The sequence below is a fragment of the Colossoma macropomum genome, unplaced genomic scaffold (assembly GCF_904425465.1).
Source record: "Colossoma macropomum unplaced genomic scaffold, Colossoma_macropomum, whole genome shotgun sequence".
In the NCBI taxonomy this organism is placed as follows: Eukaryota; Metazoa; Chordata; class Actinopteri; order Characiformes; family Serrasalmidae; genus Colossoma; species Colossoma macropomum.
The window spans coordinates 3,893,271-3,909,891 of record NW_023494784.1 but is presented as its reverse complement, the minus strand read 5'-3'; the positions used below and the strand labels follow the sequence as shown (position 1 = coordinate 3,909,891).

Sequence of the window (16,621 nt, the reverse complement as noted above, 5' to 3'; positions counted from 1 at the left end):
CTTTAATTCTGATATGAATTGAAAACGACAATGACAGCTGTCGGGCCCAGTCTGGTGTCAATTCCTCTATTTAACAACTTAAGGTCTCAAAACGCAGCGGATAGTGCTTCCTCCTGCACTAGGACACTGACAAACATTCTGCTAAACCTCACTGAGCAGCACTTCACTTACTGAAGACAAAAAAGTCCCCAGAATAAGCAGGAAGTCAAAATGGCTGCATTCCAGGCCTCACAGAGCATCACTGGGGAAGAGTCCCAAGGTCTATAGGTTACAGCCACCAGGCAGAAATCAGCTGCAAAGGATCTTCAACTAACTATGCGTAAAATTGTATTTAGGGCTGCCATTAAAACATTTTTATAGTGGATTATTCATGTGAATTAGCTGACTAATAAATGTTTGGAAATGTTCCAACAAAGAGAGACTAAAACTGTTCAGAGCTAAATTTCCACAATGGAAAACAAATGTGGCGATTTGTTTACGCCGCCCTTAACTTTGAGCTACAGTGAATAACAAGCAATAACTAAAAATAAGTGATAATAAACATGTATCTTATCGTTATTGCTTAACCTGCTTAACATTTTAACATGCTAGTTCACTAGATGAGCTCTGTATGAACAGGTTTCCAAGGCGACAGGACTGCATAGTGTTGACGTAAAAACAATGTTTACAAAATGGGCACCACTTTAAAACGACTACCTTTATACACAGTTCATGAAAGGTTTAAAATGAGTTTATTAAGAGTTGTTATATAGGTCATTAAGACCTTAAAAACATTAATAAGCATTTACAACACACAAATAAAAAGGGCCACAGTGGCCTGTTATTTGGTTGATAGTGAACACTCCTTAATTTATACTGGTAAACCTCAGATTTTGATGTTTACTGATCTTTGTGCTCTTCATCAGTCAGCATTAAACCTGTCAGCTTAAATCACATTCATCAGATATAACAGCTCACTTTTGCCCTTTTAATGTGTTAAAACTGCTTATTAATGATTTTTAAATTGTTTATGAACTATTCACCATGAACACACTAATTTCGAACCATTCATAAACGCTTTATAAGGGTAGTCTTATTTTAAAGTGGTACCACAAAATGAGTTAAGCGAATGAACCAGGTGTACATAGTTAACTAGCTCATGTAACCAGACGAGCTGACGAATGTTTTTTGAAACAGCTTCTAAATACGTCTATAGAAACAGCTTAGAATATTCCAGTGACTAACAAGCTTTAGTGATGTTTGTAAGGGTAATGTTAGCTCATTCTACATTACTTACAGCGTGAACTGCACAACCGCAGGGAGTAATTCAGTTTGTCAGAACACCAACATAAAAGGAAAGCTAACATTTGCTGACCATTCTGCTGCTTCAGAATTGACAGCATGTTTTCTTTTCCAGTGGTTGAAGGAACGTTGTGCTTCCATGAAAAGTCAATAAATGCTGAATAATTGTTTTAACCCTAAGTGTATTTACAATGAAATAACTGCAGGTGCACTTCAAATAGTACCACGCCGGATAGCTAGCTTGCATGCTCTTCATTGTGTTTATTTCCCCAGAGTAAATGATAGCGTGCAGGCTAACGAGCTGCCCGGAACAGAAGGAAACATTCAGGCTGCACCAGGAGACAAGACTGACAGTGGATTTTAGCATGAAGCTGCTTAAAAACGTTCAGAGTACATAATCTCTACACTGCGGACTCACTTACTGATGAGGGTTAAGCAAAGTAGTTGTTCACGATTGTTGAACATACACTGTTTCCTCTGCTCTCTTCCACCGCTCATCACTGGCAATCATAATTAGTAGAAATTAGCAATTATAATACCTGCACATCTGATTTAATTGCCTTTTTTAATAAAACAAGGTTTTTTTTTATAGAATTTAAGATCATATTTGATGGAACATTTTAAAATTGAAAAGCCTTAAAAAAATAGCTTCTTTTTTAATTCCATCTACCAGCCAGGTCTCCCCTCTCCTTTTAGGCTACCAGCACTACACACTTAACAACGATGGCTCTTAGTAAATGGTTCTATATAGAAAGGGTTGAAAGGGTTCTTCAGATTGATGAATCATGTGCAGCACATTGTCCTATACAGAACTTTTTTGAAAAGAGTTCTATGTAGCACTCAAAAGGGTTCTTCTCCAGTTACAAGTTTAACATCATGACAACAGAAGAACCCTTTAGGGTGCTATATAGAACATTTATACAGAACTATTTCCTTTACTAAAGCAAGCCTGCAGCACTTTCCGAATGGCTGCTAAAGCAACTGGACAGCTCAACACGCATGGAGGAGAATGCTAACTGCCAAGTGTGTTACGCCAGCTAACAGCCACCCACGCTGACCAGTATCGTGCTGGGTGATGGATGGAGAGGGACGACCGTCCTACTCACCGAGAGAAAGCAAGGTTTCTCGGACTCCTGGCTACGGACAGGACAAACAGGCTCCATATACATTGGCAGGTTCACAGACAGTGACCTACATTTAAGTAACCAGGCCTATTAAGTTTCAGTGCTGGGACTGTAATGTGTCAGTAAATACAGACATAGCTTAAGAAAAACAGCTAAAGAGCTATGAGACAAGAACACTAACTGTCAACATCTATAGGTACAATCCAATAGAACAGAAACTGGTGAGACTAATAAAGTGATTAAGCAGAAGGAGAAATAAAAGAGGGCAACTAGCAAGTAGACAGTAAGTAGGAAACGACGAAGCAGAGGGAATATTTTCTCTAGAACATTTCTGACCTCATCCTGCACCCCAGAAGTGCTGGTCAGCTTGCTGCCATCAGTAATGGCCACGATGATGGCAGGCTCCAAGAAGAATGGGTTTCTGCCCTGCAGAGAGAAAATATGCAGATTACATTTCAACTATAACAGCAATTACAGCATGAAAACGAGCACAGAGAATTCCACAATGTTTACAACTCCAAGTACAGAATTTCAACTTCAATAAGGATACCATATATTTTACCACAATACTCAATAAACAACAAAATACTGTTGCAAAATGTTCACATGAAACACTTGTCACTGTCAATGATTATTTGACTGGTTCGACATTAATGTTTAAATTCTTACTGCTTCATTAACATCTCTGAATGACAAATACAATGTAGTGTAAAGATGCTGCAAATAGCATGCAAAGTTGTTGGGGTTAAATAAAGCCTACATTGAAGCATCAGACAAAAACTGTAGTCTAAACATGGCACTGTCATATGACGCCTCCATTGCCACAAGTCAGTCTGTGCCCAGCTAGATCTGCCCCAGCCAACTGTAAGTGCCATTACTGTGTAATGGAAGCATCTAGGAGAAAAAGGAGCTGAATGGCCAGAAATTCCACAAAGCTTTCCTTATTAATATCCATAGTTTTGGAATGGGATGTCCAACAAACTCATATAGACATGATGGTTAGGTGTCCACATACTTTTGGCCATATAGCATGTGTATACTAAATTGTTAACAACGTACTAATGATGAATTTATATATCCCTACTATAAACGTAAACCTCCCTGCCTATAATAAATATGACCATCAACAGACTGGACCGTGCACTGCAAGATACACTACAACATACTTTAGCCTTCTGCCAAACCAGCCCTGCAAAGGCCAATATTTTTGATTAGTAAGTGGTATATTGTGCAGCCTTACTGGGCAAAATATCCATCACTATCATAATAACCATTCACTTTCATTTCAAACCATCTCCCAGACGTGCTTCCACAAAGGAGTACTGAAACTTTATACCTGTAAAAGATTCCGGAGTTACCCTTTCACACCTGAATATATGTCAGGGTCTCCCTCCTTGAGGTGCTCGAGAAGGCAGTAAATTGCTTAGTGTTAAGTATGAAGGATATATATGCATTTGCAAGATCTCACTCGCACGTTACCATGGCAACCACAATCTCACATTTCCGCCATTCCAGCTCATATTGGTCTATTTGTAAACTGGAGGGCTAATTTGCATACTGCTTCAACAGCTTTCATAGCCGAGTCAGATGGGGGCTATTGAGAAAATATGAGCTCAGTCCACAACAGTTACTGTGTTTACCTGCACTCAGCAGGTTGATAAACATCTCAGAGTGTTTCCACATCCACTCTGTTTGGTGCAGACCAGCCAAACTTTTTCCCTTTAGTGTGAAGCATTTTCACAAGTGTAAACAGTCTACGCGTAATCAGCCGCAAGAACAACCGAAAAGTCATCCTCCAAAAACGGATGGGTCTCGGTTAGACGTGTTCGCTAATCCAGCACACTGTGATATTAAACACACATAGTGAGGTTATATATTATACACACTTTGAAATACAGTCACTGCAATTTAGTCAAACAAGCTGAAGTTTCAGCAGAGATTTTGGCCCAATCCTATTTCTTCTTTTTACCCCCCACCCCTTGTTTTCAAGTGTCACTTTAACCCCTTCAAACTGAGTTACAAGGAGTAGTGTTTGAAGTCTTGCCCTACGAAATGGGACCCTCAAATAAAAAGAGCATTACTTCATTAACAGCTACTGGCGCTGCTCTGTAGGCGACCCTGCCAGTCTGCAGTGACAGCAGAGGAGGGTAAAGTTCAGCTCCTCACTGCTGGGCTTCAGTTACATTTAGGGCATCATATTCCTTCAAAGAGGGGGGCAATTATTTATTATCGCCCACCCCTAATTCTTCAGTGATATGAAGCTGAAGTCAGATATTCACCAGCTTCTTGTTCAAATTGTTCCCGTTCCACCTTAAATGAAGCAGCAGTTACATTCTGGCGCTTCAGGCGTCAGAACTGCTGGACTATTTAAGGTGGAATGGGAAAGTTAGCTAGCTAGCCACTGAGACATCAGCATACTATTAGTGATTTTTTATGCTTGTTATGAAGAAAACAGCCATAATACACTGAAACGACATTAAACTAAGAGAATACAGTTATCATAATTTTTTTAAACATAGAAAAATCTCACATCTGTGTGTTTCTTTGGTCTCTTGTTCTCCATCTTGCCAGTTTTTCCTTTTTCTCATACCACTCTGTTTGGAGTCTCTGAAAAACCTCCATTTGAAGGGCCATGTAGGCCTAACACTTCGCCCTACCCCTCTATCTGAACTAAAATTGGGACAACCTACCCCTAGACGTGAACGCACAAAACAGAGGGCTAAGTAGTGGGGGCGAGGGGTGAAATGAGATTGAGGCCTTTGAGATGCAGATCATCTCAGCTTTCATAAGCTCTCATGGTCTGACGATGTAACACAGTCCGTCCTCTGAGCAGAGTTTCTGAACAATCAACAACCACAGCACAGCAGAAGGATGAGCAGACAGAGCCTTTTCTCACTAATAAAGGCAGAAGCTCACAGCCCACTCTACTTGGATAAGGAAAATACGCTGAGTCACATGAACACACTTTTGTTTGCAGTCACAAACAGCATGTGTATTACGTAATAGGGCACAAAAGCTCACCAAACTTAGCCTTATTTAAGAGCTCTGTTTTGTTTAACAAGAAGTTCAGCAGACTGCTGACAGGTTAACAGGCAAATCCAACATTATTCAAAGTTAGTTTAAGTAATACTTCACTGTAATACCAGAACATATAATGTAAATAAAATTATCTGAATGCCTTTATCTGAAAACTTTATCTAAAGCCTGTGTAAACATGAGCCGTGCAGTAGAACCCAGTGTGGGCGAACGAAACACCACTGCCATTAGCACAAAGCTAACCTATCAAGTAAATCCTTATAACCCTGCTAGGAGAAATTAGCACTACTGTCATGGGGTTTATTTAAAAAAACACAGACATCTAATAAAGTAAAGGTCTGTTATAATTACTGGAGCAGCATATACAGGATTATATGATACAGCGCAGTACATGCTGTTTTTATGTTGATATAATACAGCTTTTAGTCTAAAGTACATTCCATGCTTTGTCTTGGAGTCTCAAGGTTCAATAATTAAAGGGATAAATAAAAGGATCTGAAGAATTAAATGCAAACAGTCTTGCACAGTAATTTTATAGTATGATCACTATTACATGGTCAGTTTGTTTAAATTATTATACTGTAAATAGTGGACATGCATACTGCTATTTATTTATTTAATTTATTTAATATGAATATTATAATAATTTATACAAACATTTTATTTATTATTTTTTATTATATTATTAGCATTACTATTATTAATATATTATAATAATATTTTTTAAAGTATTTAAAATAATATTTAAAAAAAATTAGGTGTGTGCGCGTATATGTGTGTGTGTGTGTATATATATATATATATATATATATATATATATATATATATATATATATATGGTTAAGTAATTGTGATCCTTTTTTTTTTAATACTTGCACATGCCTAGTCTCAGTTCCCTACTAAGTGAACCCTTGTTTAATTCACCGGAACACATTTTTACAACAAATGAGGGAATGTAACATCAGAGCACGCCTTTCTCTTCTTCTAGCAGCATGTCAGTGCAGTACTGTCCGCATTATCTGCCTGTTGCATCATTTGACTCTTGAGACGCTTATATCTCTCTTTAAGCCTGAGCTGCGAATAATAACAGCACATGAGCAAAAAACAGACAGCAACCCGAGTGGTTCACCTCAAGCTGACAAAAATTAAACTAATAGATTGTGACACATGTAGATGTTATGCATCTCTAGTTTCACACAAATGGGTGGTTCTACATTTATACCACGAGTGTATGTGAGGGATAGAGCTGGCTTTTATACAATGATGTGAAACTTAAAAAAGGTCATTTCTTTGGGCAATAATGGAAAACACAGAAGTAACACGGCTTCAGTGGCAAATTCCTGACCAAATCAACAAACACCCACATGTACAATCTCCTGCACTTTAGCCACTGGCGTGCAATACGAAACCAACCAAACACAAAAAAGATACGCCACAAAAACTCGAGCTCTGATTTGCTTCTTAGCAAATGAACATGTGAAAACAGCCTTAATCCAAGAAACTAAACTGAACTAGTACGTTATACAAGACCAACCGTACAGCAACATTATCAGACTATAACTATACTCTTCAGAAAAGTGGTTCTTCAAGGGTTCTTCAGTAAAGAAAATGGTTCTATATAAGCATTCTTCAGACTGATGGCAAACGTGCTGTGTATTGCTGTATATAGAACCTTTTTAAAAAGGGTTCTATACAGCACCAAAGAGGGTTCTGATTTTGTTAGGTCAAGCTTGTCACAACAGAAAATATGCAATATAGAACCCTTTTTAAAAACCATCTACAGCACATTCTATCAATCTGAAGAACCCTTTCATGGTGCAAAGAACCCTTTAATCAGGTAAAGGGTTCTTTGAGCAGAGCCATTTTCCTTACTAAAGAACTCTTGAACCATCTTTAGAAGTGACCACATGAAATTTCTCCTTCATGATGCACAGAGGTTTACACAAGTTTGTGTGTATAAAATATCAGTTCTTTTTTTTCCCTTCCATCTAAACATCATGAGTGTCTATTCCTTCACAAGCGACACGTCTTTTTGTTTTTAGTGTTTGTCATTTTAGGTACTTCTGCAAACTAAAACACAAAAAAGTCCACAAGAGTCAACAGAGCAATCTGGGCTTTTTAATCCAAATCTCTCAAATAGTCCAGCCAGTATTGTCCTGGTCAAAGTTTTGCAGGGGAATTTCACTGATTTATATACATTTTTGCATAATTAAATAGTTAAGATGTAAACAAAGTCATTCAGAGTGATTTGATTTGAAATGTTTCGTTCTAGAAAAGTCAAAACTGTTCACAATGGTGGTGATAGGAACCAGACAACCACATCTAAAAGCTCCTTCACAGAAAGTTATTACATGACTCAGTCATGAATGTTGCCTGATACCTAAACATTTTATGATAATTTAAGAAGATTTTGAAATAAAATATTTTATAAAAGCTATTCATGGTGCAGGATGACACCAAAGAAAACTTATTTTTTCAGATTTTCACCTTTTTGCCAGCACAATTAAACTGAAGACACTTTTAGGTTCATTTGTGGTTTTGGATAGTAAATAAAATGTCTATATTTGTGTTGTAGACATGGCGACCCCTGATTCCTATCAGCACCACAAAGAAATCTGTAAGTCTGTAAGTTTCTCTACAATGAACCATTTCACATTAAACCACTCTGAATGACAAACATCTCAACCACTGAATTATGTAGATATCTCGAAAAGTCGGTGGAATTCTCCTTTAATTGTGGCAAGTTAGGGCTGACTAAGGCTTTATTCAAACTATGATAACAGAACCATGCTGTCTGTATGATCATATTTAGACTAGCACCATGCAAACCGCAGACCTAAATCAGCAACAGACTTGGTTTCTGACACCACAGGACTCACGGTCATCTATAAACATGCATGTGATGGTTTAGGTATGCAGTTAGCAGCATGCTAATTGGTGGGTTATCCAACTTTACACACCAAATATGCCTCGGCTACATTTGGGGTAAGGGGGGGCGGTGTCATTTTGATTGTCTGCCAAATTACACACAGATGAACTTGAACCCACAGATGAGATCCATGGAGGAGTTAAGCCAGGATACAGTTTGTACCATAACTTGAGTTTTGCACAATTCCTCTGAAGCCTCACACACAGAGATTTATTCAAGTACTCAAGTTCTCATTCTTTTCAATCGACCCTCAGCTCTCCTGACTTATATAATAAAAGTTTCGTTTGAATTCTTTTGTGTCTGTACACAAAAGAAAACAAAAATAATTGCATGTAATGCTACCCATTTTTTCAACACATGGCGTTAGCTACAGAAATTGCAAAAAGGTGAAAAACAACTAGACCATGCAAAGAAATGCCTTGTCTTATTTACTTTACTTTGGGGTGTTTCAAGATCCCCAGACTGTAAACAGTTTCTTCATCTGCCTTGTGCATTTCAGACTCAACTCATTAAAGAGACAGTTTGACCAAAAGCCAAAAATACACTTATTCATAATACACTTACTTATCCCAAACAACAACCAGCCAAGATGGGTTTATTGTCTGAAGCCTGCCTCTTTAGTTTTGTGCTGGAGCTATGAGGCTAATGTAACAAGTCATAGAAGCACAGCCCCACCAATTAGCACCACATACTTGCCCCAAACCATGTGGAATTAAGTAATCCCTAATGACTTGTTTTGTGGGTTCTGACTGACATATCATGATCTTTAAACATGGGCTGAAGTAGGGACAAAATTCAGGCTTAAACCTATGGCACATACTCTTATTTGCTTTTAGATAATGTGTCAGAAAATATCAGAAAATATGGGAGCAAATCAATGAGATTTCTTAACAACTCCTTGTGATTTAAGCATATGGTCTGTATGATGCTAATTGGTGGGATTCAAGTTCCCTTTATTAGTTAGCTACGTATTAGCTTTGGCCATTTCAGGCACCAAACATGTCCTTAGCTTACAGCCTACATTTGGTGTAAGGGAAACATTATTAGGTTTTTGAGCAAACCACTTTAAGCTAGTAATTTCTGAATGGATCTGTTAGATGGCGAGCAGGCCTTAAATGTGTGATACAATTTCGAAACGATGTGCGAATCTTCTACCATTCAACCATGTGGCACCAGGGAATTGGGGGGGAGGAATGTATTGGCACAATGTGAGACCAATGGATGCTTGTAAGACTGTAAGAGAGCCTTGGGGTTGAGGGGGCAGTGGCGGTATTCTGAAAAGACTTTGCCACAGGCTCCATCCTCCTTGCTGACAACGTACCTGTCCATAGTTGTCTATCCCAGACACTAATCGGTTGAGGTTGAGCAAATCGAAAGCAGTCCTTAAAGACTGGCCAAACGTGGTGAGACCAGCGGCCTGCAGGTTCTTCAGCTCCGTCATGAACGTGGCATGGCTGTCTTTCCATCCGGCCTGGCAAAAAAAAGTGACAGGAGGAATAAGAGAGAGAACAAGAAGTGGGCGTGATGGTTATGCCTCCAGAAGGGCAAAAGTAAAGGAAACCTCGACGGGCAACGTTACAAGAAAATATCAAAAGTCTATTTGCCCCTTTGCACAAACACAGTCAACCTGTCAAGTTTGCTTCTGTACCTTTGCATTGGGGCGACTGAAACAGAAGTCAAGCAAAAAAGATATTTCATGGCTTTATTTCTTCTTCAGACTCATGACTAAAGATGCAAATCTGTGCTGGCTGAATGAATGAGGTGAAAAATGCTCTTTTGGTAAACACTAACTTTAACTGAAGAGGCTTCATACTGTCTATTGTCACACAGCTTTGGGTTTGGTCATCAAAAAAAGCATTTAGCTACATAAAATAGGAGATGTTGGCAAGGAAAAGAGAGGAAAGTATGTTTGGCAGCACCAAAAAAAACACCTCAAACAACTCAAGCCCTGTATTTGTACATTCATCCTCACCCACAGTGCCTTGCTCCTCACACTGGAACAAAATGTCGGCCATGTTTTGAAAGAGATAGGTTATTGATGCTTTCTTTTTTCCCCCCTCACACAATGTCGTCAAGTATTTTGAGGAAGTAAATCAGCAGGAATGTAATTTCGTGCTTTCCCCCTCTCTTTTTCCCAGGCTTTTTTGAGGGGAAACGACACAGTACCTTGATTCCAGCAGGAGCTTCCTCGAAAGAAACCAACATGTATCGGTCTCCTCTGCTCGCCGGGTCTCTGCTCCTGAGCTGTGTGGAAACAAGCAGTAAAACACAACCAACAGTCGAGCATTAGAAGCTTTTAGAAGCATTTTCTAACAAAAGGAAGTCGATGTTTGTAAGCAAGACAGACGGAGGAGAGCCCCCCCTCCTCTGCCAGAGCAGTTCGGAGTTAACGTTACCGTTAGCTCGCCGGCTAACTGGAGAGTAGCATTACCTTCAGGAAAGTCTCAACGGCACCTTTGGCTATATCCAGATAGGTAGTGCCCAGATGGGAGCGCTGGTTCATAGAGGCAGACGTGTCTATCAGAAAAAGTATCACGGGCATTGTGTTGATAATGCCCCGTTCTGCATGGACCGAGTGTCAGTGCGGTCGGCCGGATGGAGAGAGGAGGAAAAAAGCCACGAAAATCTTTTGTTCGCCTCCTGACGCTTCTGTCACCACGCCGCTAGCCAGCTAGCTGCTAATGCTAACCGACTCGCACATTCTCAAAGTGTACAGAACAGTCAGTGGAGAGGCTCGTTGCCTTGTAAACTTCGATAAAGCTTTAAAAAGACCCCCCGGGGGACGCTTATTGATTCACAGGGGGCGTAAATGTATTTCTGTTGGCCTTTGGAAGAACTCCCTAACTTTCATCGTTGCAACTTTCTACTCCGTTTGCCTCCATGATTCTCCCCACACTGCAACTCCGTCCGCGGCTCCGCCGGTTTTACTGTCCGCTCGGTACTGACCCCGCCCCCTCGGCGGCTCTTTTTTTACCACGTGCCCAAAACGCCTGCGCTAATTGGTCCTAGGAGGCGGCTCGTTATCATATTCAAATAAGGGGGGGGGTCCAAAGTCGGAGTGCGCATGCGTGTGGCAAGACGGGAACGTGGTGGATGAACTTGAAGTCAGTAGCAGTGAGTTTTTGTCTCTTAGATTCAGTTGATTTACACTCACCGATACAAATAAGAGTTTATTTTAAAGATGATTTCTTTTGTCTACTTCATGATTTTGACTTGACCACAGTTATGGAGAGTTGGACGAGGCCCAGTCTTGTATTAGTGCAGCCACATGAGTTAAAGGACAACCTACATACAGTAGACCATTAACATGACACTTAGAGAGGGTTTCTGACCTATCTGAGCGTTTTTTGTCGATAATACACTACATGGCCAAAAGTATGTGGACACCTGACCCTCACACCTATATGAGCCTGCTAGGCATCCCCTTTCGAAACCGTTGGCATTAATACAGAGTTGGCCCCCCTTTGCGGTTGGAATAGCCTCCACTCTTCTGGGAAACTTTCCACAAGATTTTGTGAGTGTGTCTGTGGGAATTTATGCTCATTTAATCAAAAGAGCATTTGTGAGGTCAGGCACTGATGTTGGACAAGAAGGCCAGGCTCACAGTCAATGTTCTAGTTCATCCCAAAGGTGTTCCATGGGGTTGAGGTCAGGGCTCTGTGCAGGCCACGGGAGTTCCTCCACACCAAACTCGTCAAAGTATGTTATTATGGAGCTTGCTTTGTGTACGGGAGCGCAGTCACACTGGATGAAACATGAAAGTGCCTTCCCGGACTGTTGCCACAAACTTGGAAATTGTGTAAAATGTCTTTGTATGCTGTAGCATTAATAACACCCTTCACTGGAACTAAGGGGCCCGAACTCTGAAAAAAATCCTGCTGCTAAAAAGCCCCATCCCATTATCCCTCCTCTGCCAAACTTTACTTCTGGCCCTATGCCTTGTGGGAGGTAGCGTTCTCTGGGCATCCACCAAACCCAGTTTCAACCATCAGACTGCCAAATAATGAAGCGAACACTCCAGAGAACACATTTCTACTGCTCCAGAGTCCAGTAGCAGTGTGCTTTACACCACTTCAGCTGATACTTGGTAATGTGGATAGTGATCTTAGGCTTGTGTGCAGCTGCTCAGCCATAGAAAGCCATTTCATGAATCTTCTGACGTACAAATATTGTGCTTAAGTTTGTTCCAAAGGCTGTGCGGAACTCTACAGTGTGTGATGCAACAGAGGACAGGTGATTTTCACATGCTAAGTGCTTCAGCAGCGCTCTGTGAGTCTGCATGGTCTGAGGCTTTGTGGCTGAACTTTTGTTGCTCCTAGTGGCTTCCTTTTCACCATCATAGCACTCACAGTTGACCAAGGCAAATCCCAGCAGGGCAAAAATTTCACCAAGTGACTTGTAGCAAAAGTGGCATCTCATAATAGTGCCATATTTAAAGTCACTGAGCTTTTCAGTGTGACCTACCAGTGTTTGTCTATGGAGATTGCATGGCTATGTGCTTGATTTTATACATCTGTTAGCAATGGGTGTGGCTGAAACACCTGAACTTGTTCACATACTTTTGGCCATATAGTGTAGGTGGGGGTGGTGAGAGCAGGAGGTGAAACACGATATTGGTTAAGATTGCTTTGCCCCCCCAACCACATGTGCATGGTAGCATAATCAGAGGACATTTTTGAGGCAGGGCGAAAGTCATTACATTTTGCAAGATTTTTGCCCTGAATTATGCTCATTATAACCAAGGACACAACAAACTCGAGGCTCCAGGTTGTAAAATAAATTCAATTTGAAGGATCCATAAGCTAATTGTAACTTATTAATAGACTTGGGCAAAGGTTTTTAAACGCTTCCTGTTACTTTGTCACGCCATGTTGTTTTATGCTTTTTTACAAGCACAAGTTTTGCACTAACCAAAAGCAGTGTTAATGCTCTACTGCATGACTGCTTTGTTTTTCCATGACAACATGATAACATGTGTCTAAGATTAATATAGTTTATTATAATTAGTATATAGCAGAGGTTCTATTACAGCCAAACACTGGTAGTCACAATTGCACTTTGACTGCAGTCAGTATGCTGAAAGCCATCACACTTTCACCAACATTTAAAATAACAGACTTCCTGAACATGCTGTGTTGTACGTGTCATATCTCACAGATAAACAAAGTAAAATACTGGGCATTAACCCTGACGTACTCACAATACCTGCATTTAGAGTGAGGTCTTCATTCAGCTTAATGAGGAACTATGGAACATGACACAGGTAACGTAGCACTTTAAGCAAATTCTCTTTATTGAACACAGCAGCAGTGGAGAATGCGGCACTGCCAAGATAGGAGGCAGGTCACCTCCAACCATACAACTTTTCTTGATGGTAGCCAGTAAACCCACACAAACTACCCCACAGTCCAGCACAGAACAGCACATACAACTCATGTACACATCTTAACTAATCAGCAAAAGCTTATTTACAAGATTTAAGTCTCTCTTGATGCGACTTCAGCGCTCCTGTGGTGCTCTACATGTTGCCGTTCTGCATGACCACGTCTTCCGCCCATCCATAGACCACTGAAGTCATGTGGCATTCTGTAGTACACATTATGCCCATATTTGGATGGCCATATTCTCTATGGCCAAAACGAATGGGGTTTTCGAAAACTTACCTCTGTCACACCCTGTGGTAATAAAAATGTTGAGAACCTCATGCGTTTTGCCCTGTGTCCATTTTTCTTCCATATATCATTAGATCCTCTGAATTACAAGGTTAAAGAGTTGTGATAGCAATATTGCTACATGCAAGCTAATGCTGCTACGTGCCAATATGACGTCACTAAGCTACATGAAAGTAAGGCTTGTTGAAATGTCCTACAGTAGCACATATTTATAGGTAGCTATGTTTATGAGATCTCTTGGTAGGAAATTTTGAAAATCTCCTTTTCAAAAAATACTACCAGCATTAAAACTACGAAGCTGAAGTTGGCTTCTTATTCACCATCCTCTCTTTTTATTGTCAAGTAAATGGTAGCATGCCTGCCTAGTTTTGGTTAGCTAGCTAACTAGCATAGCATGTGAAACTGGAAAATATGTAGTAACGTTAAAGTCTAAGCTAAATGAATGAGGTGAAAGGGGTTTTACCAGCATTCTGCAAAGCTTGTCCAACCTCACAACAGTAACTATGGTAGAATGATAGAGAGCATGTATTTGTGGGTGGAAGTATCATTAAAAAATGAAATGTTTTTCGAGGAATCCAGGCCACATCCAGGCCTGGAACCACTCAGGAACCTTTATGTTCAAGAGTGAGAGCCCTCCGTAATTCATTCTTGCACTGTGGATTAATAACAGGACTGACAGCTAGGCAGATGAGTCACTGCATGGCATGATTTCTCATTTGATGGAGGAACAGACTTGGCTAATGCAATGTAAGCAAGATCAGATGAGAGTAAGCAGCAATGTACTTTTTTCCCCTGAAGAGCCCTTTTATTTTACCACATAAAACCCTTCAGTTATATATAGATACTGGAAACTCACCTAATGGCAGCTTTCTTTTCCATAAAATTCATGATTTTATAAGAATAGCTTGACCAAACATGCTAACATGGCTAATGATGAGTGGAAGTTAATAGCCAGCCCACTTAGCATAAAGGCATTAGCAGCATGCTAATTGTTGTCTGTGCAGTTTTTTTCACTGTTAATATTAGCATTTTTTGAGTGAACTATTCTTTTAAAAATCAGCCTGTTCAGGGCCACCACATTAGCCATTTGGCTAAATCTGGCATATATACATCATAAAGCAATGATGCTGATTAGTGTGCATTGTCAAAACACAAACATACTCCCTCCACTCTTTATTCACATCGCGACTGCATTCTGAGATACAGCCCTGCACGATTCCTCTGGATACATAACACCCTCTGGAACAGACACTGTTAAAACACAATGGGTCAGATATTTATAACAGATTTATCTACCAGAGCCTCGATGAGTCAGTGTCGGAAGGAGAGGTGCACATTATTATGGTTGTTCCAGCTCAGACACTGCATTTCTTCACCAGAAACACATGGATTAGCTTCTTTAGTGTGGTAACTGAACAGCCCTTTAGACACATTTTAAATGAAACTGCTGATTTCCCTGCTAGAAAAACCATCAGAGACAAGCATGGCTGGTCACCAGCAAAACCAGCATGTGTTGTGTTTTGGACGCTGGTATGTTGGTCAACCAGTCTTGGGTGATCAGATAAACCAGAACCAGACCATCATAGACCATCAAAGACCAGCTTAAACCAGAATGAAAGCTTGCTGGTCTGTGCTGTTTTTTTCAGTAGGGTTTCTCTGCCGTTCTGCTGTAATACTGGACAAGCTGTAACAGCTCTAAACGGACCATTAAACTGAATTAGCTCAAACTGTGGTTCCACAATAAAAGTATTTAAAAGAAAATTTGAATATTCTGACCTTAAATATTTACAATGATTATGTTTGTGTAATTAATACAAAATCATCATTTATAGGGTACTTTCTATTGGGAAGTGTCTGTCTCAAACCCTAACCCCTAAATTTACACTTGTGAAAATAATACATACCTTTTAAAAATAATAATAATAATAATAATAATAATAATACAGTTTTTTAAGATACTTTTGATTTCTTTTCAAGTGAAAGTAAACTATTGAAATTTATTCATTTGAATAAAAAAACTTTGAATAAAAAAACTGTTTTGAAAAAATGCGAAACACAAAGGCTGCTTCCAAAACTGCATACCACTGTACTAAATAGTATATCAACAACAGAAGTCCATTCATTAGTGTAGTATGTGTAATATTGTAGTATGTGGTTTTGGATGCAGCTAAACAGTTTTAGTCTGTAGGCAGAGCCTTATTTTAGCCACGCCCCTAAATTTTAGAGCAGAAAGTGAGACTGCATCCCTGTCCTTCATGGCCACATGTTGAGCAATTATTGTTTAGAAGTAAATGTGTCCCAAAGTCTGAAAAACAGTGTGTAGAATTAATAATTGCCACTTGAAACATCCATCCATCATCTAAACCACTTATCCTTCTGGGTCATGGTGGGGTCGCTGGGTCGCTGGAGCCTGTGATTAGGCGGAAGGCAGGATACACCCTGGACAGGTCACCAGTCCATCGCAGGGCAGACAAACAGACATACACATTCACTCACACCTGGGGGCAATTCAGCATGTCCAAGTAGCCTGACAGCAAGTTTTTGGACTGTGGGAGGAAACCAGAGTACCCGGGGAAAAC

At 40.0% G+C, this 16,621-nt stretch overlaps 1 protein-coding gene across 1 annotated transcript in view; it reads right to left on the bottom strand.

The window, feature by feature from the left end:
* The window catches only part of ints6 (integrator complex subunit 6), a 31,299-nt gene extending 20,020 nt beyond the window's left edge, over positions 1-11,279 (bottom strand). The window contains exons 1-4 of the mRNA XM_036576045.1: positions 10,802-11,279; positions 10,537-10,614; positions 9,692-9,841; positions 2,742-2,831 (exon numbers count right to left, since the gene is read on the bottom strand). Coding sequence (XP_036431938.1) covers positions 2,742-2,831; positions 9,692-9,841; positions 10,537-10,614; positions 10,802-10,912 — 429 coding nt within the window. The 5' untranslated portion in view covers positions 10,913-11,279. The remainder of the gene's footprint in view (positions 1-2,741; positions 2,832-9,691; positions 9,842-10,536; positions 10,615-10,801) is intronic.
* Between the last annotated feature and the right edge of the window lie 5,342 nt (positions 11,280-16,621).